The sequence below is a fragment of the Pezoporus wallicus genome, unplaced genomic scaffold, assembly GCF_028554395.1.
Source record: "Pezoporus wallicus isolate ANWC-B61680 ecotype Strahan unplaced genomic scaffold, APGP_CSIRO_Pwel_v1 scaffold_7392, whole genome shotgun sequence".
In the NCBI taxonomy this organism is placed as follows: domain Eukaryota; kingdom Metazoa; phylum Chordata; class Aves; order Psittaciformes; family Psittacidae; genus Pezoporus; species Pezoporus wallicus.
In genome coordinates, this window is record NW_026639923.1 from 4,957,506 (window position 1) to 4,980,581 (window position 23,076).

At 41.6% G+C, this 23,076-nt stretch overlaps 2 protein-coding genes across 4 annotated transcripts in view; one reads left to right on the plus strand and one right to left on the minus strand.

The window, feature by feature from the left end:
- Nucleotides 1-4,734: 4,734 nt before the first annotated feature.
- On the minus strand, nucleotides 4,735-10,192 carry LDAF1 (lipid droplet assembly factor 1). Its single transcript, XM_057416770.1, has 5 exons — nucleotides 9,990-10,192; nucleotides 8,532-8,670; nucleotides 7,428-7,596; nucleotides 6,908-7,046; nucleotides 4,735-5,642 (listed from the first exon to the last, which is right to left on the minus strand). The coding sequence occupies exons 1-5, from the start codon at nucleotides 10,040-10,042 to the stop codon at nucleotides 5,552-5,554; spliced, it is 591 nt and encodes a 196-aa protein (XP_057272753.1). The 5' UTR covers nucleotides 10,043-10,192; the 3' UTR covers nucleotides 4,735-5,551.
- Nucleotides 10,193-10,509: 317 nt separating this feature from the next.
- DNAH3 (dynein axonemal heavy chain 3) overlaps nucleotides 10,510-23,076 on the plus strand; it is a 66,755-nt gene continuing 54,188 nt past the window's right edge. Inside the window, exons 1-7 of one of the 3 annotated variants that reach the window (XM_057416769.1) lie at nucleotides 10,510-10,670; nucleotides 13,213-13,315; nucleotides 14,870-14,971; nucleotides 17,380-17,605; nucleotides 19,095-19,164; nucleotides 20,229-20,418; nucleotides 20,910-21,099. In XM_057416769.1, coding sequence (XP_057272752.1) covers nucleotides 13,283-13,315; nucleotides 14,870-14,971; nucleotides 17,380-17,605; nucleotides 19,095-19,164; nucleotides 20,229-20,418; nucleotides 20,910-21,099 — 811 coding nt within the window. In that variant the 5' untranslated portion in view covers nucleotides 10,510-10,670; nucleotides 13,213-13,282. Of the gene's footprint in view, nucleotides 10,671-13,212; nucleotides 13,316-14,869; nucleotides 14,972-17,379; nucleotides 17,606-19,094; nucleotides 19,165-20,221; nucleotides 20,419-20,909; nucleotides 21,100-23,076 lie in introns of those variants that run through there. The other 2 variants (XM_057416768.1, XM_057416767.1) reach the window with 2 other exon arrangements.

Sequence of the window (23,076 nt, forward strand, 5' to 3'; positions counted from 1 at the left end):
ACCTATAGATCCAGATGAAGTTGAATGTACACGACCCATGTGGCGAAAACTTACACGGAATGCACCGTCATCATATGCCCATTCATTGGCAACAGTAACCTGGAATGACATAGTACCACTAACAGTGGATGAAATGGTTCATAAACTCCGAGAGTTCGAAGACAACCTCACCCCTTCCATCATCTCAGCTGTGGAAAAACTGTCCCAGGACCTCAAACAATTGAGGGACGATCTATCTGATTTATCCAGCTCCTCACGTGTACCAACACACGTCTCAGCTATTAACAAAAGGCGTCCTATTGTTCAAGAGAGGAGATACAGGAGGTATACGCCACGGGGTACCCTATGGTTTTACCTGCTGGATCACGGAGAAGACATGACAAAGTGGGATGGAAAACCTACTTCAGCTTTGGAGGAACGGGTGAGTGAACTGAAGAGGGGAGCAAGGGCCAAGACTGATCGTCCCATGAGAGCTACGGCTTCAGTCTCTGGTGAGCAGTTTCCCAGATGGAATGGAAGAGCTGATTTTACTCCAGCTCCTGTGATAACGAAGAATAATCCCTTTCACCACGACTTAAGTGTCCAAAGCTGTGACGACCATTAGAGGGGCCCTGCCTCCAGCCAGGTGGAGGTAGGGGACAATCGGATTTACTGGACTGTGTGGATCAGATGGCCTGGCACATCAGTCCCACAGAAGTATAAGGCTCTAGTAGATACCGGTGCACAGTGTACCCTGATGCCATCAAGCTGTCAAGGGGTGGAACCCATCTATATTTCTGGAGTAACAGGAGGATCCCAAGAGTTGACTGTGCTGGAGGCTGAAATCAGCCTGACTGGGAGGGAGTGGCAAAAGCACCCTATTGTGACTGGTCCAGAGGCTCCATGCATCCTCGGCATAGACTACCTCAAGAGAGGGTACTTCAAAGACCCAAAAGGGTACCGGTGGGCTTTTGGTATTGCTGCTTTGGAGACTGAGGAAATTGAGCAGCTGTCCACCTTGCCTGGTCTCTCAGAAGATCCCTCTGCTGTGGGGTTGCTGAAAGTTGAAGAACAACAAGTGCCAATTGCGACCACAACAGTGCACCGGCGGCAATATCGCACCAACCGAGACTCCCTGATTCCCATCCATCAGCTGATCCGTAGACTGGAGAGTCAGGGGGTGATCAGCAGGACCCGCTCACCCTTTAATAGCCCCATATGGCCAGTGCGAAAGTCTAATGGAGAATGGAGACTAACAGTAGACTATCGTGGCCTGAATGAAGTCACACCACCATTGAGTGCTGCCGTACCGGACATGCTAGAACTTCAGTATGAACTAGAGTCAAAGGCAGCCAAGTGGTATGCCACGATTGATATTGCCAATGCATTTTTCTCCATTCCTTTGGCAGCAGAGTGCAGGCCACAGTTTGCTTTTACTTGGAGAGGTGTCCAGTTCACTTGGAACCGACTGCCCCAGGGGTGGAAACACAGCCCTACCATTTGCCACGGACTGATCCAGACTGCACTGGAACAGGGGCAAGCTCCAGAACACCTGCAATACATTGATGACATTATTGTGTGGGGCGATACAGCGGAAGAAGTCTTTGAGAAAGGGAGGAAAATAATCCAAATTCTGCTGAAAGCCGGTTTTGCCATAAAACGGAGTAAGGTCAAGGGACCTGCACAGGAGATTCAATTTTTGGGAATAAAATGGCAAGATGGACGTAGACAGATCCCCACAGATGTGATCAACAAGATAACAGCAATGTCTCCACCAACTAATAAGAAAGAAACGCAAGCTTTCTTGGGTGCAGTGGGGTTCTGGAGAATGCACATCCCGAATTACAGTTTGATTGTAAGCCCTCTCTATCATGTGACCCGGAAGAAAAATGATTTTAAATGGGGCCCTGAGCAGCAACAAGCCTTTGAGCAAATTAAACGCGAGATAGTTCACGCAGTAGCCCTTGGACCAGTCCGGACCGGACCAGATGTAAAAAATGTACTGTACACTGCAGCTGGGGAGAACGGTCCTACCTGGAGCCTCTGGCAGAAAGCTCCAGGGGAGACTCGAGGTCGACCCCTCGGCTTTTGGAGTCGGGGATATAAAGGATCTGAGGCCAGCTATACCCCAACTGAGAAAGAGATACTGGCAGCCTATGAAGGGGTTCGAGCTGCTTCGGAAGTGATTGGCACTGAAGCACAGCTCCTCCTGGCACCCCGGCTGCCCGTGCTGGGCTGGATGTTCAAAGGCAGGGTCTCCTCTACACATCATGCAACTGATGCTACATGGAGTAAATGGGCTGCACTAATTACACAACGAACTCGAATAGGAAATCTCAGTCGTCCAGGCATTCTAGAAGTCATCATGGACTGGCCAGAGGGCAAAGATTTCGGAATGTCACCAGAGGAGGAGGTGATGCGCGCTGAAGAGGCCCCACCATATAATAAACTGTCAGAAAGTGAAAAGCAGTATGCCTTGTTTACTGATGGCTCTTGCCGTATTGTGGGAAAGCATCGGAGATGGAAGGCAGCTGTATGGAGTCCTGGATGACAAGTTGCAGAAACTGCTGAAGGAGAGGGTGAATCGAGTCAGTTTGCCGAGGTGAAAGCCATCCAGCTGGCCCTGGACATTGCTGAACGAGAAAAGTGGCCAGTACTTTATCTCTATACTACTCATGGATGGTGGCAAATGCCCTGTGGGGGTGGTTGAAGCAATGGAAGCAGAGCAACTGGCAACGCAGAGGTAAACCCATCTGGGCTGCTGCACTGTGGAAAGATATTGCTGCCAGGGTGCAGAACCTGGTGGTGAAGGTACGTCATGTAGATGCCCATGTACCCAAAAGTCGGGCCACTGAGGAACACCAGAACAACCAACAAGTGGATAAAGCGGCTAAGATTGAAGTGGCTCAGATGGACTTAGATTGGCAACATAAAGGTGAATTATTTTTGGCCCGGTGGGCCCATGACACTTCAGGCCATCAGGGCAGAGATGCAACATACAGGTGGGCCCGTGATCGAGGGGTGGACTTAACAATGGACACTATTGCCCAGGTTATTCATGAGTGTGAAACATGTGCTGCAATTAAACAAGCCAAGCGGTTAAAGCCTCTTTGGTATGGAGGACGATGGTTGAAGTATAAATATGGGGAGGCCTGGCAGATTGACTATATCACACTGCCACCAACCCGCCAAGGCAAGCGCCATGTGCTTACCATGGTGGAAGCAACCACCGGGTGGCTGGAAACATACGCTGTGCCCCATGCCACTGCCCGGAACACTATCCTGGGCCTTGAGAAACAGATTTTGTGGCGACACGGCACCCCAGAGAGAATTGAGTCAGACAATGGGACTCATTTCCGAAATAACCTTATAGATATTTGGGCCAAAGAGCATGGCATTGAGTGGGTATATCACATCCCCTACCATGCACCAGCCTCTGGGAAAATCGAACGGTACAATGGGCTGTTAAAAACTACACTGAGAGCAATGGGTGGGGGAACTTTCAAGCATTGGGATACACACTTACCAAAGGCCACCTGGTTGGTCAACACCAGAGGATCTGCCAACAGGGCTGGCCCAGCCCAGTCAGAACTTTTACATATTGTAGAGGGGGACAAAGTTCCCGTGGTGCATATGAAGAATTTGCTGGGGAAGACAGTCTGGGTAATTCCTGCTTCAGGTAAAGGCAAACCCACTCGTGGGATTGCTTTTGCTCAGGGACCTGGATATACTTGGTGGGTAATGCAGGAAGATGGGGAAGTCCGATGTATACCTCAAGGGGATTTGATTTTAGGGGAAAACAGCCAGTGAACTCAATTGTATGCCGTTGCCTGCTGTGTAATGCTTTTATAGCCCATCAACTAGATGTCTCCAGGTCACCAGCGACTGGCCCTGACTTCCCTCCAGCCATCATCCCAACAGAGAATGAACTTTGAACATCATGGACCGAATGGACTCGGCAGCATTATAGGGATTGGTCCATGCACTAAGAAAATGATCTTTTCCTCTTGGTCTGTATGTATATGGATGTATATATATGGGAGAGCGATGGTGTACTGAAAATGTGGGATCTGAGCACGACGTGAATGGTATGGAATAAGGGGTGGATAATGTCCTGGGTTCAGCAGTAGCAGTCATGTTTGTTTTTTTTTTTTCCTTTGTGCTAGCTGGTGCAGTGCTGTGTTTTGACTTCCAGCCTGAGAACAGTGTTGGTGAAGTCAATGTTTTCAGTTGTTGCTAAGTGATGTTTACCCTGACCAAGGACTTTGTGAGGCTCATGCTCTGCCAGGGAGGAGGGGAAGCCGGGAGGAAGCAGAGATGGGGCGCCTGACTCGGGCTAGCCAGGGAGGTATTCCATACCACAGCACGTCATGGCCGGGGTGGGGGGTGACTGGGAGTTACCCGGAAGGACACGGGGCTTCCGGGTGGAACTCGTCTTCTTGGCCGGTGGTATCGTATTCTCTTCCCTTGTTATTTTCCCTTATCATTGTTGTAGTTGATAGTTGCGGTTTGGGTAAACTTTGACTCCAGTTGGAGTCAAACAGCATGTTGGTTCCTGCAAAACTGGAGTATTACCCTAATGTAGTCCTTAGAATTCTGCATTTTCTTTACAGGCATGAGGAGAGTAATCTGCAGTTTGTGGTTCAGCAATATTAACCAGCCAAAATACTTTAATTGAGGAGAAAAATTCAGTTCCAAATGTAGCCTTTCTAGAAATAGATCTGGAAATGTTTTTCCTGTAGAATAACAACTCAGTTAAACAAACAGCACTTTATTAAAATAATAGAGTTAGATACTTTCTTAATGCTTAAGAATATTACAGCATTCCCAAAAATGAAAAAACCCGGAACAAACAACAAAACCAGCCCCAACTTAAATAACATACCAGAAGTTACAACTGAAAAGCAAACCAGGCAATTTAAACACCTAAACAAGTATGACAAAATGCAAGACCTAAGTGCATACCCTTGATGTGATGAGGCAATGAGAACAAGAAAAATATCCCTTCAGAATAATGCAGCATCTAAAGGTGTATAAAAGCTTGTATCATGACTTAACATACAATAAATCCTAACTTTCCTTGCATAATAAATATAAAGCATTTGCATGGTGCGCTCATCCTATTTTAACAAAGGCTGTTAAGGCTTAAAATATTCTTGTAACATTCAAAACACATTTGTGTTGTTATACGCTTTGACACACGTATCAAAATGACCAACTGCTGCATCTGAATTCCAAATGATAGTACATCCAGAACTCCAGTAACAAATGTCCAATACCTACCTACCCTTTCTTTCACCTAATCATCACTAACTTAACAGTAGCAGTTATTGTTACAGTCCTTTACCAGATTCTGTGGAATATTCCATCATGCGCATAGACTTTATATTGCAATGCACTGATGTTTAATGGTTATTCCTAATACTAGTTTTACAGTGGCAATCTAAGATGCATATTGACTTTTTTTCATCTCCCGTAAGGAGTGCACAAAGGTTGAAAGAGTAAACTATTATACAGCAAAGGTCAGAATAGTGCAGGTAAGTGCCTCTGAAGGAAGTGGAGAGAAACCCACTTATTCGTTCTTTCTCAGATCAGAAAGATCTGAGACAGGAGGAGTCTTCCGTGGCAGACTTCCATTGACTTCTTTCTTTCTTATCTGACCCCTGTAAACAGGACAAAAAAAGAATGATTTTACAGCCTGTTCTTCCGTAAGATTATTGTCTTTTAACTTTCTGCTCAGAAAAGCTGAGCGTTGTGAAATGTAAATCTGAGACTCCTGGAACATTGACTGCCAGCTTACCAGAGCTTCTCTCAAAAGACACAGGAACATAAAAAGAGCAGGTATTACCTGTCTTAACATTAAAGCTGCATGTCAGTATAACTGGTTTGTAGGTCAGGTTGTGTATCTGGGTATGGTATGGAAAAAAAAAAAAGACATATTTTCTAGAATTGGTGGGCAGTGTTACAGACCTGGCATCATGACCTACAGGAGTGGTGCAGTGCCCTGGAACAAATACAAGTACACTGGGCCTTGCACAGTCATCCTGACGATATCACAAGCCCAACAGGCAGTTTTGTGTGTCCTTGAGAGCTGCGCAAGAAGCACAGCTGTGATGAAGGAGCAAACTGAGAACGTTCTTCTTGCTCTTCCCTATGCTTAAGAAGTGATTACCATTACTCATTCCCTGAGAGATATTTAAGCAGCCAACAGGTGACACTCCAGCACAACCTGCTGGTGCCTCTTAGTCCTAGCCAGATGCTTGGGAAAAGCATGGCTAAGGCCATGCTGATGCAAATAGGCCTCCAAGCCTAAAGTACTGGGTGACATAACTGGCAACCTGCACATGTGCAGCATCCAGCAAACCCTGTAATTTCTATTTAGGCCACACTGTGCCTTTTAAGTACCCCTCTGCCTATCCCTAATCTACAATTAATTTTGGTCCGTTACTCTACAAAAGCAGGTAAGCAAACTGATATGGGTTATCATGAAAAAAGAACTGAAAAGGCAAATCCTCTAGGTAAAGTCCAATTGGGAAGTGTGTTTTTATGACACTTAAAGCAGCAAATATTCTGAGGGAGACAACGTTTTATTTGATTGCTTGATGTTGTGTTGTGTTAGCACATGCACATTTAAGGACCGTTTATATTTCCTCTTTTCTGAATCACGTTCAGGAAAGGTTCCTGAATGGGTATGTGCATTTCCTGAAGAGGAAAGAGGGCATGTATTCACTCTCACTAAAGCATATATTGATGACCAGATATTTATATGCTGCACATTAAGCCACCAGGGTAGCCAAAGACACTCTAGTATTCAAGAAATATTTGTTAAACTAAGCAATAGTGGCTCACTGAGAATAACTGAAGTAATCAATGCACTAGTACAGCTGCAGTTTGAAAGCCAAGCATGGATCAAGCCATCGATACTCACCCTGAAGCACACCAGTAGTTGACCAGAGTTGAAAGAATGATATAACAAAAACTCAGCACTCCAGAAACTCCCAGTGAGAGCGCACTCAGGCCACACAGCACACAAAGGAGGGCTATGCCACCTATGGCTATCACAACACCTAATAAAAGAAAATCAGTTTGTTATTTCAACAAGTTTATCTACAAGTAAATTAGAAGAGCTGACATTCTACCACAACCCCAATTTCACTCCATTTGGGAAAACAGTCTTCTGCAATCAACTAGCTAGCTTTTATAAAAGCTAGGTCAAGATAACTGGTTTAGGCATATCCTGATGGCTGCAATTAAAAAGGGAAATAGGATTTCCCCTCTATAATCTACACTTAATCAGATTACTACTCTTGTATTTAGAGTTTTAATGCTGCTGATTCCCGAGGACTCAATTGCTTGAGCTGGGAACTTCAGAACGAAGAAGGAAAAAAGGAGAAGACAACACGCCTTAAAAGGTAGTAAATAGGTTCATACATTCATGCATACAATACCTTCCATGACTATCACACCGATACAGGCCATTATGGCTGTTGTAACAACAAAAATCAGGAAGAATGCAACAGGAATAGCAGACACTGCAATAAACACTAGGAGTGATAAGGCAATAAAAGGATGGTCATCTAAGTACTGGCCAACACGAGAATTCATAAATGCAACAACCTGTGGATGAAAGAAAAACATTTCAGATTTTGTTCTTATGTCTTGTCATAGGTAACTTTTAAAGACGACTGTTACTTCAGTGAACTACAGGTAGCATCTTTTTCCAAGTCTGCAGCTTGAATAAAGGAGAGCCGTTGCCTTTGTATTTCAAAAACATGAGGACTTGTTGCAAATTTAGATAACTTTATAGCAAATACAATTCTACCAAACCCAGACATGTTTCTCTTAGACTTCCCAGTTCCATTCTTACACAAAGAAAAAACCAAAAAACCCAAACTGAAAACAAGTGAAAAAAAGAACAAATCACAGATTAGCTGCACAGATTTCAGAGGTGTCTCCACAGCTATGATTTTAATCTAGAGAAATGTATTTATTAAGAAAAAAAAATACTGTAACATTTAGAAATTCTGGTTTTTTTTCTTTTTTTCCATGCCTCAGTAATATCTGCAACCTGCTCATTTACTGAGCATAAGTCCAGTGCGGGCATGTCTGTATCAAAGTTGTTGGGAATTTAATTATAATGTTACTGGTAGGAAAAAAAATCCTTTTTACAGAGGCAGTCCTGCTTTTACACTGTATTTTTACTGTAGTATTGTATACTAAAATATGTATTTCCCTTCCCTTAAGGAAATACCTGTTGTACTTTTAGTTCTTTATATAGAAGCATAACCGTTCCACTAAAATACTACTCTATTCTCTCAAAAGGTTATACTAGTATGACACAGAAATGCAGAATGAGCAGGCTTCCCTGACTGATGAAGATGCGGGAAGACAGCCCTTCCTGTAGGCTCCTCAGTGTTCACATAAAAAAAGGGAGTGCCAATTCCTCCTCCCCCCCAGTTTTGAAATTGCATTTAAATAAATTGGGATGTGATACTCTGAGAGTTATGAAAGTAGTTTCTTTATAGATACATTAAATTATAATCCAGACCCACATTCGAGTTGCTGTGGATGGCCTGCACCATGGAGTGCCATTGCTTCTGCAGTTCTTGCATTTCTTTAGACATGCTGTAATCCTCAGCCACAGTCATGTATCTTCTGAGCAACCAGTTCTCACTCAGCCATCCAATTTTCCTTAAAATTAAGGTACAATTAATAACAGCCTCATACAGACATCTTTTGATAATGAAGTCTTCCTTTTGCAAACACAGAGAATGTAGATTATAGATGTTAATCTGACCCACAAAGTCTAAAATGTTGCTTTTACAAAAATTCATCTAAATGCAAGGGCTTGCCCTGCAAGCTCTGCTAAAACCCTTCAAAGCCAAGTATAAAGACACAAGGTGACTTTCTTCTTCCTTTGTAACATTAACCCTGCATTTAACCATGAGGGTGTTAATTTACCAGTAAAAGGGTAAATTCTAACTATTCCCAAAGACTATTTGTCACTTCTAGTGCTGGAAACTTGTCCCATATTAATGAGACTTGGTTTTGTGAGCAGCTTCATGTTTGGAATTGAAGCCACACCCTGTACAGTTTCCACCCTACATGTAGAGGCAAAATACTTTCCAAAGGCTCTGAACATAGAATTATAGAATAGTTAGGGTTGGAAAGGACCTTACGATCATCTAGTTCCAACCCTCCTGCCTCCACCCTAAACCATGTCACACAAGGCTGTGCCCAAAATGGCACTGAACACTGCCAGGGATGGAGTGTATTCAGCATATTGAATTGTGATGGTGTAAAGGCAACATCAGGTAAAAGATCTGTTCCCTTACCAAAACATAACGTGCTATTGCTAGGGGAACCCTCACCAATGGAACAGTAGAAGGTATTTTTTCCTACTTGTAAATCTAAACAAGTCACCGTGTCCATGCTTGGGTTATACTCTACCTGCACACACGGTCCCCCCTTTGTTTACACAGCACTTTCACTAGGCACCGGCGAGCAGACCTCGGGCCGAAGGAAGCCGCCCCTCACGAAGCTGCCCGCACCCGAGGCGCACCGCTCACTCCACCACCCCCGCGGCCCGCACCGGGCCCTCACCAGCGAGGTCAGGAGCCGATAAACCACACCCCGCCATGCCACTGCTGCCACAGCGGCTGCCACAGGCGCGATGCCGTTGCCCTTAAAGTGGGTTCCCGGGTAGCGACCGAGCCCCGAGCCTCTGTCCCGCCGTTCCCGGCCTCCCGCGCTGCGCACAGCGCGGGGCTCCCCACCGCGCGTGGCGGGAGGAGGTCGTGCAGGACTGAGAGGTCAGCGCTGGTGCCTGACAGGCCCCTCCGCCGTGGACGGGGGGCAGCGGAGGTAAGGGGCACCCGGCTCCCGCCGGCCCTCCCACTACGGCCGAGCGGCGGCCAGGGCGAACAGGCCGGCCTCTGTCCCCGGCCAGGCGGAGCAGGGCGGCGCCGCTCCCCACCCGCCCTCTGAAGAGCCGCGGCCGTCCTTCTCACCTGCCCGCCGGGCCGCGGTCTCTCGCAGCGGCTTGACCTCCCGCCCGCCGCATGCAACACCCAACGCGGCCCGAGCTGGGCCTGCCGGCGCTCAGGGAAGCGCCGCCGCCCTCCCGCCGCTGTCTCCTCCCCGAGGGGGCTGGCGGCGCTGAAGAGAGGAGAGAGCCGGGGCAGGCCCCGGCGTGGCGGCGCAGGCACCGGGCTGGGTGTTTGGCGAGGAAAGGGCCCGGGAGGTTTCCACTTACCGCCGGATTTGAGGGGCTTGTATTTATTTCCCTTTCATGTCCCCCTTCACGTCCTGCCTTTCACCACCCAGGCCCTGCCTCAGCCGCTCCGGTCTTGGCAGCTTCAGGGAGGGTCCCAGAGGATTGTGTGGCTTTAGGACACACAGCCCTGAGGTTTTTCGAATTGAGAGTAGAAGACGAGGGTGGCTGTGCTAGCCACACAGTTCCTCCCTGTGGGAAGCACAGACGTGCAGAGGCATGCTTAGCCTTTAGAGACTGGGGTGCCACAGGCCGGGGTGAGAGGAGCAGCTGGGGTGTATTCAGCTCCCACATCGCTTTGGGGCTGCATCTCACCACTCGTGTGCCAGGAACTGCTCAGATACATGTCGACAGTCCCGCCATCCCCAGCTAGAGGGGTTGCTGCCATCTGAGTGGGAGGCTACAGAGGCAGCTTTCAGTGAGTTGTGACTATTGGGCAGTCACGCCGCGGGTTGTTTGGAATGGCAGCTGTGAAACACTTCATCTGGCATAACCACCTTCCCCTATCTCTAGTTACTTGTTCCGGCTCGTTTGCACCCTGTCCTGCTGTCTCCACGGGTGTTTGAGTGGCCACATGCAAACCTGATTGGGGAGATGCTCCATGTGAGGAATAATTCCTTCAGAAATTTAGCTGTGCTTTCAGCAAGATCAGTGCATGCTTTGGTGTCTCAGCGTTTGGATGGGACTGTTCATCTCAGAAATGATGCTCGGTGAGGTTATTGCATGATGCCTGCCCATGGCAGGGGGTTGGAACTAGATGAACTTAAGGTTCTTTCCAACCCAAACCATTCTATGATTCTGTGGCTTGGCCTGGCTACTTTCCAGAGCCATCGCACGGGTATTTTATGCAAGTGTGAAGATTCAGTGGATTCCCAGATTTTGCTACATAGATTTTTTTTTTTTTTTGCACTGTAAATTAGCCAGAAATGAGTAAAATATTCATGCTTCTCATGACTGCTTTGATAACTTGTTTATTGGTGCTGCCCAGGAGAGTATTGCAAAACTGAACATTAATGGTTTCGTGATTATTTTTTTAAAGGCAATAAAATAAATAGCGTGCTTAATTTAGAGCATGCCAGTCTTACAAATGCAAAGAGGGGGGTTATAAAGTTTATATGAGGTTTTTAACCTGTCAGACTGTCAGGGCTCAGTGTCTTTGAGGTGCTGATTTCAGTGAGCTCTGCAGGTACAAGGATCTCTGTAGACAGAGGGAGTGAAAGGGAGATTTGCATATTAATGCCAGTTTGGACTGTGGGCTCAAAAAGCCCAGCACAAGATACCTGCAAAAAGAGAATTGGGAGGGCAAGTTTATTTTGGTTGAACTGTTAGTCTTTAGATCTCATATTATTAAAATACATAGTGTATTGATATTCCTAGTAGAGTAGGGTATATAAAATTAAATTTCAATGTGTTGATTTTGCATGGTTTTCTAAGGTGATCACAGGGAATAACTGGTAGAATTACGGTGTGACATAATCTAGTGATAATGGCACTATAAAGTGTAATGGCTCCACTGAGTTTAGAAGTATGTTGGAGGTTTTAAATTTCTGCCTGGTTTTGAAATATGCCATAGCTGTGGTTTTGGAGATAGTCATATACATCTTAGTAAATTATTTTCCTGCTATGCATAATTATTTATTCAGCTAAAAATTCACATATAATCTCTTTCTTTATAAAATAACTGCTTTTAATGTTTCCTAAGCTGAACAAGTAATTTATTTAACTTCAAAGGGCATGCATATGTACGCATCAGAGTTGTTGTGTGGATTGCTTAATTGAGCTTGTCTTCATGCCAGCATCAGCTTGAATTAGCAGGAGGATGCTGATGTTGCAAACCAGCACTAAAATGTTTGGGGAGTTATGGCACATACAAGCCAAGTGATTGCCAGCTCCAGCATTGCAGTGCTGGTTCTGTACCCCACGCTGCCGGCCCGTATTTAAAGAGCAGCTTAGGTTATGGTAGGTACTTTCATGTGTGGCCAGGGAAGAACAACGTCACACTTTGTTGTTGGTGTTATATCAAGATGTAAGAAAAACCCTGCTGTTAACTCAGACATGTCAGCCTTCCCACAGTTTACAGAAAACAGGATGAAAAGTAGCATCCAAAAATGTTCAGAAAGAGTTTAAGTTAAAATGGAAGTCTTGCTGTGTTGTCAGAGCTTGGGTTTATATAGCCTTTATTGCTCTGGGAGCTCCCTTGCTGTGTGCAGTGTTTTCATATGAATGTCAGAATATCTCAGATGTCTTAGGACTATATTTTTAGTAGCTTTCAGAGGTAGAAGAAACCTGTACAGTTGCTCACAGCTTCCATGACTGAATCTCCCTGACCACCGCTTGGCACAACACTGTGCTGAAAGGGTCTGTTTTTTTCTGCTTGGGGAAGTGCAGGAGGAGGGAATTCCTGTCTCCAAGCACCAGCTATGCTGTAACTGAGGCAACAAAGCTGAGTGTCAGAGGAGTTCACCAGGCTGGAAAGGGCAGAGGGACTGGTAACACAGGCACCTGCAGGTAGTATCTGCTCTCACCCTGCTTGATCATGCACTTTGTGGATGTGTTTGGCATGCTGGGCATCTCTCTTGATCTTTTTTCCCATTCCTTTTGATGTGTGCTTAGTTCTTAACGGTTATTAATGTGTGGCTCTGTCTGCTGTAAACTACAAGTCTGGGCTGAGAATCCCTGGGATCTTAGAAGAGAACAGGCGGGGAGGAAACTAGTTTGGGTCAAAGTGGAAAGAGCATGGTGGAAAACATCTTTCTTGAAAGGCATCTGGAGAGAGTTAGAAATACTAATATGAAAAGTGAGCTTGGAAAGGAATGGAGAATGAGCAAGCGTGTGATTTGGAGGGGAAGAAAGCTTCATGTTGTGAACAAGGAGGAAGAAAGCTGGGATTTTTCTTCTTCCTGGCAATTGGGATTGACCCCTTGTGTAATATCTGAAATGACTCTCTCATTCTTTTTCAGTGCTGTAATGACAAGGATGCTTATACCAAGGGGGAGGACTAAAAACTTCTGAGCAAACAAAAAAAGCAAGATGAAGCCAACACAGAGCTCAGGGCTCTTGAGGGTAAGTTCTTTCTGCAGTGACTGTGGAAGATTGGTTACTTTTCCAAAACTTCACCTGAAATAGGCCATTACTGATGACTAGGATTGACATTGGAAGAACTCTTACTTGAAGACACTCATTCTTGTTGAATATTCTTTAGACCTAAGCCTTTATAATATACTTCTTATTAGGAATTCCTTTGCTCAAGTATTTAACTTTCTGAAAGGTTAGGCGGCATATAAAACAAGAGTTGCTTTAGAATGAATGATGGCTTTCTTAGTAACTCTTTTACCTTAAGAATGAACAAACCTCCTAATAAAGAGCATGGTTTATTCATTTTTAAAGTACCCTAAGGCCCAATCTTTTAGTCATTAATCAAATGCAATTCATGCTGTCTTTAGTGAAATATGTCTGGCAGTGATAATGTCTTGATTTCTATGCGCCTGTGTGCAGGCACACAGAGGAATACCAAAGAGGTAAATAAGATCAGTTTTTTTCTCAAATTTTATTTCTAAATGGGCTCTGCTTTGATGTTGAGGAGGTCATAGATTTATCTGCTGGAAAAATAGGTCTGAGCAACCTAGTTCTCCAGTGATATGTTAGAAGGCAATAGCCAAGTGCTAAAAATGTATTTAAAATTATGTAAAAATCATTTTATGTTATACAAACATCATTGTATTGAGTAATAACTTACTATTTCATGATGATTTATTTCACTGGTGTTCAGATACCACATACTTCCACCTCCTTTTCTGATAGTGTGACTAATCTGTAATTTGTTCCTCATGACTCTCCTAAACAGACCTGATTTAGGAAACTTGGAGCAGACTAGGGGTGAGGTTTTGGCCTATTTTAAGGAAAGTTGCCATTAAAAAACATTTTAAAGCAGTGTGAGGCTGAATAATTTGGAGAAAATATCCTTAGAGAACTTTATATGGAGTCCTGGAAGGTGACCTTAGAGTATTGTCATTATGAGGAGGTGGAACATAGTCCTAAAACATATTAGGTATGCTAACATTTGTATTAAGAGACTGTAGAGTCCTTGTGAGCAATCTGTTCTTCCAGTGGCATCCTGGCAATACAGCTTTTTCTGAAACTGGGTCATTATAGACATGAAAAACCCCAGTGTTTTTTTTTTTTTTAATCTGTAGTAACACAGTTCACACAGCTTGGACTGTTTCAGTGTCCAAAACTTGGCAGTCTGGTAGGCTTTAGTATTTTAATGTCCAATGTTTATACCATCACAAACTCCATGGGGAATTTTTAGTGTAACTAAAGATATTTTAAACAATTTGAATTGTTTTCAGTGATATAAAAATGTTGTGGGTTATTTTTTTTTTAGTCTGACATTTGTTGTTGATTAGAAGTTTGATCAAATGACTACAAAGAATGGTGCAATCTGAAAACCTGTTTTGCTGAGGAACGTACTCCAGAGAATGACCATTTCCCTAAAATTATAAAAGTCACAGTACGTCACTTCCAATGAAAACTGAAAGTATTTGTTCTTTTGAGTTAATCTTTTTCAAAACAGTGTATTCATGAATGTCTTTGACATTGTTTTCCATTTCTGTTTAGTCAAAAAATGAGTCTGTGTATAACATGAGTCCTGCAAAACGGTTACCGGAGTTACCACCCCTACTTGCTTCTGTGTCAGCTGCGCCTTCAGAATTGTATCAGGTATGTGCTCTCTCCCCTTGTGTCAGGGTAAACAATATGCATGATTTTAGGCATCATATATTACCAGGCCTTAGGTAGAAGAAGTAAAAATAGGAAGACCTATTTAAATTACTAAGTTAAAGTACTCACCAGATTGTCAGATACTTCTTCAGGGCTGCTCTTAGAAAACTGTTGTACAACCTCAGTTTTGAGTTGGATATTAAACATTGGCAGTTTAAATCTGTTCTAAATTTACAGTTAATTATTTGCTGTTCATTTTTGAGTTAAGTATTCTGAGTTTTAAGTTTCTGGGGAAGGAAACAAATGGTAAAAATATTTTTCTCTCAAAGAAATTGTGATTTCTCTCCCCTTCTCCCAATACTTTATAGCAGAGCACAAAACTCCCTGAGTTAGACTGCTGTTCCAGTGCTGAACAGGTGCAGCACTGATCAGAATGGATAGCCTGTGACACGAAAATTGCATATGACAACTCTTAAGGGAAGGAAGAAGAGGTAGCTGGCTTTCCCACCATAAGTGACTTGCAGTTGCTCATTTGGTTCATTTGTGTCAGCACTTAAGACCATCTAAGATGTCTTTCTTCAGAAAGATAGTGCTTGTGAAGAAATTGAAGTAATTTCTGATGGAAAATAGGTTATTTTTGGGCTTTGTTTGAAAACAGGAAATTTTAAGTGAAAGATATACTCTAATGGCTAAAAAGTGAAAATGGTTCTGTGAAGATTTACATAAAATATTTTAAGCCAAAAATCGATCAGACTTCTGGGGATATCTTAAGGGTTTATATAAGATATGGGAGCTGATTTAGCCAGTCCTGAGATTTATGTGTCACATAAGCAGTAGATTTTTGCCAGGTAACTTTCTTCCTGTTTCTCCAGAAACAGCTGTTCCTCTCTGACCAGCTTGTTGCCCCAGGGGTTCCTGTGGGTATGATGATTAGCAAGGCACCTGCTGTGCACCCAGAAGGTTATTCTACCTAGTGGGGAAGAAAGAAAATAGTTTACAGAGTGGGCCTAATTAAGAGAGAAGATAAGAATTCAGAATTTATGCTGACTTCAGCATTTCCTAAAGGTGCATAGTGACTTTCTGGGGAAAGTCTCCAAATCTCTGAATTGTTTTTAATTCTTGTATCTGTCTCCCAAAACAGTAATTTAGGGACCTACCCTCTGGTATAATGTGTGCTGTGGAAGAAATGGAGCTGAAAAGATTCTATGAGCTTTCAGAGGCTTAATTTAAGGATTATGATTGCAGCAGTAGTGTGAATACTTTTTTTTCTTTGCTGATAAGATTATCCTTGTCAGTCAGAAGAAAAAGGCAAGACAGATGTAATAATCTTGCCTTAGCCTGCATTTCAGATTGACAAACCATTGTTTTTCTCACTAAATCTCATAATAGACTGAAAAAAGTAAATAGTTCATAGCTGCATCTGTAGCTGAAATGAAAAGGTGTTATATGCTTTACTGTGCTGTCCTCTCAGAGGTCATAAAATGCTGAGAAGATGAGCTTAACTGCTGCCCCTAAGGGAAAGGCAAGGGAAACGAGGAGACTAAAGATGGAAACATCATGAATTTATTTAGAAGCTTTTTTTTGAGCATGATGTAAAACTGATAATGGTGATGCTGCATTGTAAAGAGGAAGAAATGGGTAATAGGGATATGGTTGTGTTACTTCAATGCTGTAAAAAATAGTTGAAAAAGACTTAATACAGAAGCAAGCTAAATACGAATTTAGACTAAGAGCTTTAAGGAACCATGGTATGAAGTACACTCATGATTCTGTCTTATACACATTTTCTGAGGGTGTCTTGATAAGAAACATACATACTTCTTGATCCCACGTCCCTTGTGCCTGTGAGCCTTCTCATTAAAATTTAGACATCAGGACTGATGACAAGTCAATACTAAGTCACCTGAGAAAATGTGGGATAAACAGACAGAAGAAATCTGTTACAAATCCTGTGCTGATGTGGGAGAGAGAGAAAGATGAGAGCTAAATTTGTTAGTTTGTTTTAATGTTCAACTATTACAAGGATTGAGTGTTAAAAATAGATGACAAAGGCTTCAGGAATAATTTTCTAAATTTAAGCAAATGTAAGGAGAAGAAAAGAAGCAAGATGGAGATGTGGGGGAGTAGCGAATACTAGATAATGTACTGATGCCTTTTATTTATAAAAAAGACCTTGATTATGCAAAAAAATGCACAATTATTCATACTGAGGCAGCATGTAAAATTATTCTTACACATGTGGAACATCAGGATATAAAAATAGATTGGTGGTTAAATGACTCTAAGTTAGACTGAAGAATTTGCTCTTTATACTAATTGATCTTTAACACTATTCTAGTTCTAAGAGGACTTAAAATTACTGTGCTGTATGAAACTATTGCTTTTTATTTTTTTTTTCCCAATTTCAGCTTGTCCTTAATAGCAGCTGTTATCCTCCTTTAATGCAACAAGCATCATGGACTTTGGCAGCTCCATTCAAAGAACAGAATTACTACCGAAGCCTAAGTGATTCCATAGCTAATAACTATACTCTTACTGCACGGGATTTGAATATGAAAAATGTGAACGAATTAAAGTTGTCTTCAATGACAGGGACATCAGGGGGCTCAGCAAAGCAGAAAACAGCCTCAACGTGTATCCATATTTGTGTTTATAAGTTTAGCTTTGCTAGTTCTGTACGTTTTTATCTCTAATTGATTATTTGTTACAGCAGCATCCTTGGAGAGATTGTTTATCCCTAATAAACACAATCTTCTCACCTCAGGGTCAGTATAGACAAATTTCTGAAAGCATGCATAACTTCAATAAAGGTAAGGCCAGTTTCTGATTAATTAGTTAGGTTCATCCCTCCAGATAATCCCTTGTGATTTGTGATTTGGAGGGAATTCTTTGCAAAGCAGAAAATGAACACAAGTTGGCTCTTATTATTGCTTGAAATAAAAGTTAGTATCAGCAGAAAACCAGAAAGTCAATGTGCATCCCTGTTACGCTCATATTCATGAGTCTTACACAGGAAAACAAGATGTGGGCCAGGCATTAAGATGTTTACCTGAGAATCAAATTCAAGAAATGTGCGTAATACACTGTTTATATCTAAATAATGTAATTGATGTATTTATTAGCAAACTGCATACATATGTGAGATATTACACGCTGTTGATTCAACATGACATTGTGATATAAGGCAAATAAGGTTGAGTTGTAATACTTTTGCTATTTATGTTTACCAATCAATATATATATATAGCATTTTATGAAGAAAAAATCTTTATGCTCTAAGTACCATTTGCATGTGTCAGATTAACTCCATTACTTAGTCTAAAAATTCCAAAGTGAGCAAGTTATTAATGAGCTTTATTTCCTAATTATCTCGTTAAATGTCCTCTGCATTAAGGGTAAGACATTCAAAACCCATAGTTTTCATAGTCTGTCTGTGAATATACTCATCCTGAATTGTTGCTTTGCTTTCCTGAAGTGTTAGAAGTTGTTCTGTTTCCTTGGGATAGATGAGACATAATATCTGCTTAGTCCCCTTCTATGCTATTTAAGAAAGGTTTGGTGTTGTTCATTGGGTCTCTTTAATGGTTTCCTTATCATACACCTGATTCTTCTACTACTTGTACTTCTGCAGTACATGGGTGGTATGTGGGAAGCAGATCATGGTACTTTTCTTGATATATTAATTTTGATAAAAGACCTGTTTATTTGTCCATACAGTTGCATGTGGTAATAGTTTGTACTTCTCAGATTTTTCATGTGCAGTGTATTTGGTGGAACTATACAGCTTATAGAAGTGCTTTTATGTTCAAAATAGAAAAGTCACATTGCAGAATATATGGTTAGTGCAGGGAGGTAAGTAAACACTAAAATCTTAAGCATGAGCTTAAGCAGAATGCTTCCCTGAAGCTGGTTTATTGTCCCAGAATCAGCAAGATTATTTATCATATGATTTTAATGTCTTGCTAAATGCTAAGTCAAAACTAAGATCTTCTTTTTGACATTGTAGTTTTCTGTTATTTCATTATCTGATTAATTGACTTAGCTCTGTTTTTCACCAATCTGAAATAATATTTTATTTGAAAAATATCCTTTTATGTGATGTTTTCTTAACTGCTGCTTAAAGCATCGGAAGAATTTTGTCCTTCCAGGAGAAAGCTCAAACTTACACAAAGAAGTCAATGGATTTCTGACAGGTAATGTACTGTGGTGTTATAAGGGTACAGATTATTACAGTCAGTACAGATATCTGATTTTTTACTTGTATGCTATATTAAGCACCCAGGCATGAAATGTTAAGTCTTTACAAAGAAAGTATGTGCCTTAAGACTGAAATTCCATGGTGTGTTAACTGAGTACCTTTAACTGTTTGTTTGTGGCAGGACAAATGATGGTTTTAGGCATGATGAAGGAAAGGTCTTCCTTTAGTGAAGACTTAGTAAACTTGCGAAGCCATAGTTTAGTTCATAGAGATGCAGATTGTGGAAATGAATTTTCTCAGTTTCGTTGTGATTGTTTAAATGTTCTGTAGTGCTCCTAGAGATGTGTTGAATTGTGTGCTCTGCTGTACTAAATATTTCTTTTCTTCTTTGTGCTTCTCTTCTGTAAAACAAGGAAATAATCCTCTCTTAAAGTGCTATGACAGTAATTTTCATACTCCTTGTTAAGATAACATGGTGCTGAGTACCATAAAAAAGACAAAAGGGATATTTGAATTCTCTTCAGCTAAGGACTTGGTAATGTGAGGTGAATCAGGTATGGAGTGACAGCTTGTTGGCTGTGTTGTTTATCCCACGGAGTGTGGACTGCCCTGTGGAAAACAGCGTATAATCATGAAAAAAAAGAAGTCTGCAGTGTAATATTTATGCAAATGAGCCAATTTGAACTTTTAGCTCAGATAGTTAAGATTTTGGTAAGATAATTACCTGATTAGGTGGAGATCTTGGGCAACCTAAATAATAGTGCTAGCTGGTCTGGCTATGATAGAACTGCTTGTAAGCTGCTGCCTGTCTCTGTGATACTGTGTGGTTGTAAGGTTTACATATTTGTATTCTTTCTGTGAAAGCAGTATGCTACATTATGCTACCCTTCTACTGATTTTTTTTTTTTTTTTCTTACAAGTAATTGAAATACTTCATAGGTCACACTTGTCCTCAGTGCAGTGTAAGTGGTTTATATAATGCTTGTCATTTGTCCATATAGATTTAAGAATCCATTACTGCTTCTTTATTCATTAAATTTGGTTGGGTTTTTTTTCCAGAATTAAACCAACTTCACTGAAAAGTTTGGATACCATTTCACTGAGTGCACTTGCTCATATGCCAGAATTACGTGACTTCCATTATTCAGACAGCCAGCCATTGACCCCAGAAGAACAATTTGTTATCATGCACTTACATGAGAAGGAGATAAGTAAGCGAGAAAAGCCACCTTCAATAAATGATATAGAGGTATTTATACAGTTTTGTTTTAAGCTAGAAGTGTCAGCAGTAAACATCTTCAGAAAACCTCCAAACTTCTACTTAAAAGTAGTTGAGAAAAGAAGGCAGGACATGAGGTTTGGAAGATGTAAATACTCAATATAGCAAACTGCTGTTAAATATTGTCAGTTCCTTTAGTAGTTCTCTTTCTGGCTACTCAGTCTGATTTTTGTTCTAATGGGTTTGCAAGTAGAAGGACCTTCCCAAATTCTTAACCTCTCACATTGTTGGCTAGTACTTCAGTGATTAGTAATTTAATATGCTGCACTCAGCTCTACTGGTATGTACACTTACATCAAAACAGGTGGAAGTGTAAAAATGTCAGGCATTGGCAGTGCTTTAAAAAGATTCAAGTGCAGAAAAGGTTCAAGTAATAGAAAAGCTGAAAATGTTTTGTAGTAAATTCATTATCTATCATAAAATTCATACAATAAACATAATATTTTTACCATCATTTTTAGCGGTACTGTTACTACATACATAATGGAGTGCGGGAAGACATGCTGGCGCCTCAGGATAAGGAAGTGATTAATGCAATTTTAAAGCATATTCCAGCTCACATTCTTGCTAACCCAAACCTGGAGGATTTATGTGCAAATTTGAAAGAAGAGATTAAGAGTGACTATTGTATCTATCTCATGAAAGCCATTGGTAAGACTCAAAAACTCTTAGCAATTCAGAGTATGTAGACATATATTGCACTTTGAAAGCAAGTCTGTATTCTATTCTTAGCACCCATGAAGAATTCTTTTGGGGTCAGTAGAACTGCAGTGGATACCTGAGAGAATATAATCTGCGATCATACTACATAGCATTCCAGTTTCAACAAGTATCTATTTACTAAACTGTACATCCATTACTTACATGTAGTAATTTCTAAATTCAGTAGCTTTGGGTGCATAGAATTGTTTTGGCCATACTTATACAATTTCCCATTCCTAATGCGAATCCAAATCACATTCAAAATGCATAATTCTGCATCATAAAGTGTATAAAGGGGATTGATCAAATGATGGGGTTCAAAGAGTAATCGTAGAATCATAGAATAGTTAGCTTTGGAAGGGACCTTAAGATCATCTAGTTCCAACCCCCCTGCCCCACACTAAACCATGTCACCCAAGGCTCTGTCCAGCCTGGCATTGAACACCACCAGGAATGGAACATTCGCAACTTCCCTGGGCAGCCCTTTCCAGTGCCTCACCACCATCACAGTAAAGAACTTCCTCCTTATATCCAATCTAAGCTTCCCCTGTGTAAGTTTTAACCCATTACCCCTTGTCCAAATACTACAGTCCCTAATGAAGAGTTCCTCCCCAGCATCCTTATAGGCCCTCTTCAGATACTGGAAGGCTGCTATGAGGTCTCCACGCAGCCTTCTCTTCTCCAGGCTGAACAGCCCCAACTTTCTCAGCCCGTCTTCATACGGGAGGTGCTTCAGTCCCCTGATCATCCTCGTGGCCCTCCTCTGGACTTCTTCCAACAGTCCCATGTCCTTTTCATGTTAAGGACACCAGAACTGCACACAATACTCCAGGTGAGGTCTCACAAGAGCAGAGTAGAGGGGCAGGATCACCTCCTTCGACCTGCTGGTCACGCTCCTTTTGATGCTCCTTTTGATCATCTTAGTTTCTAGCAAAGAAATTAGATAAGAAATTAGAAAGACATTGTGACTATAAAGATCATGAAGCACTGTAGCAGATTATTCACTGATGAATGTGGTTTGATTCATTGATGAATGATGCTTTGAAGTGCATAATAGTCAAATACTTTGACTATCATGAAGTGCATGATAGTCAAAGTATATTTGATCCTGATGGTGGGAGAGGGTAATCTAGGCTATACTTTCCATGCTAATTTTTCTGTTACTCTGCAGTAAGTCAGTGATACCCATTAACAGCCAAATTCATCTATCCAACAATTCTAGTGAAATCATATGTGACCCTGGGATCATGTCGCAAGTTAAAATAAATTCATTTAAGATATTACACAATTAAAGAAAATCAGATGATACATTTATGTTCATGATCACACTGCTTGTGTTAACAAATACAAGAACATGATATATGAATAAATAAAATTGATGTCATAATCCTTGAAATTCAGTAGTGCCCACCTGAAAGGGAATGTGAAAGAGATAGCTCTGTAGAACATGAGATTTTTCTATTTGCTTTACAGTATTCTTGCAGTTTTCTTGGGTTTTCCACATGTGAAGTAATTCCTTTCAATTTTCTTAAGTATGTTGACCAGTAAATAAGTTGTGGCCTCTCATTCATGACAGCATAAAAATGAGAGATTGAAGTTTTCATTCTGCCTTCTATAGTCTCTGATATCTTTCTAAATACCCTTTAATTTGGCTTTTATCAATGTCATGATTTTAGTGTTTGCAGTCCCTAATGTCTACAAAGGGTGGTGAGTCCACTTCTCAGCTTTTGTTAGTCTTGTACATAATGGGCCATTGGGTGGAACTGGTAGCACATGAGTTTTGGCACTTAGCAGATCATAGTCAGCCCTTTGAATGTCATATCCTTCCTAGATGCAATAGATGTTTCATAATATTTCTGTGTTTCACTAATGTTTAAGCAGCCTTTTAAGAATCATCCTTGAAGATATTTCCACTCCTGGTTTATG

What these genes read in the sequence shown, in the direction of transcription:
- LDAF1 (XM_057416770.1), bottom strand. Translation starts at nt 10,042, where the DNA reads ATGCGGCGGGCGGGAGGTCAAGCCGCTGCGAGAGACCGCGGCCCGGCG. An exon ending in CCATCCACAGCAACTCGAAT is followed by an intron (nt 7,597 to 8,531) that starts GTGGGTCTGGAT and finishes TTTCATCCACAG; the next exon opens with GTTGTTGCATTTATGAATTC. An exon ending in CGGTGTGATAGTCATGGAAG is followed by an intron (nt 7,047 to 7,427) that starts GTATTGTATGCA and finishes TTCTTTTATTAG; the next exon opens with GTGTTGTGATAGCCATAGGT.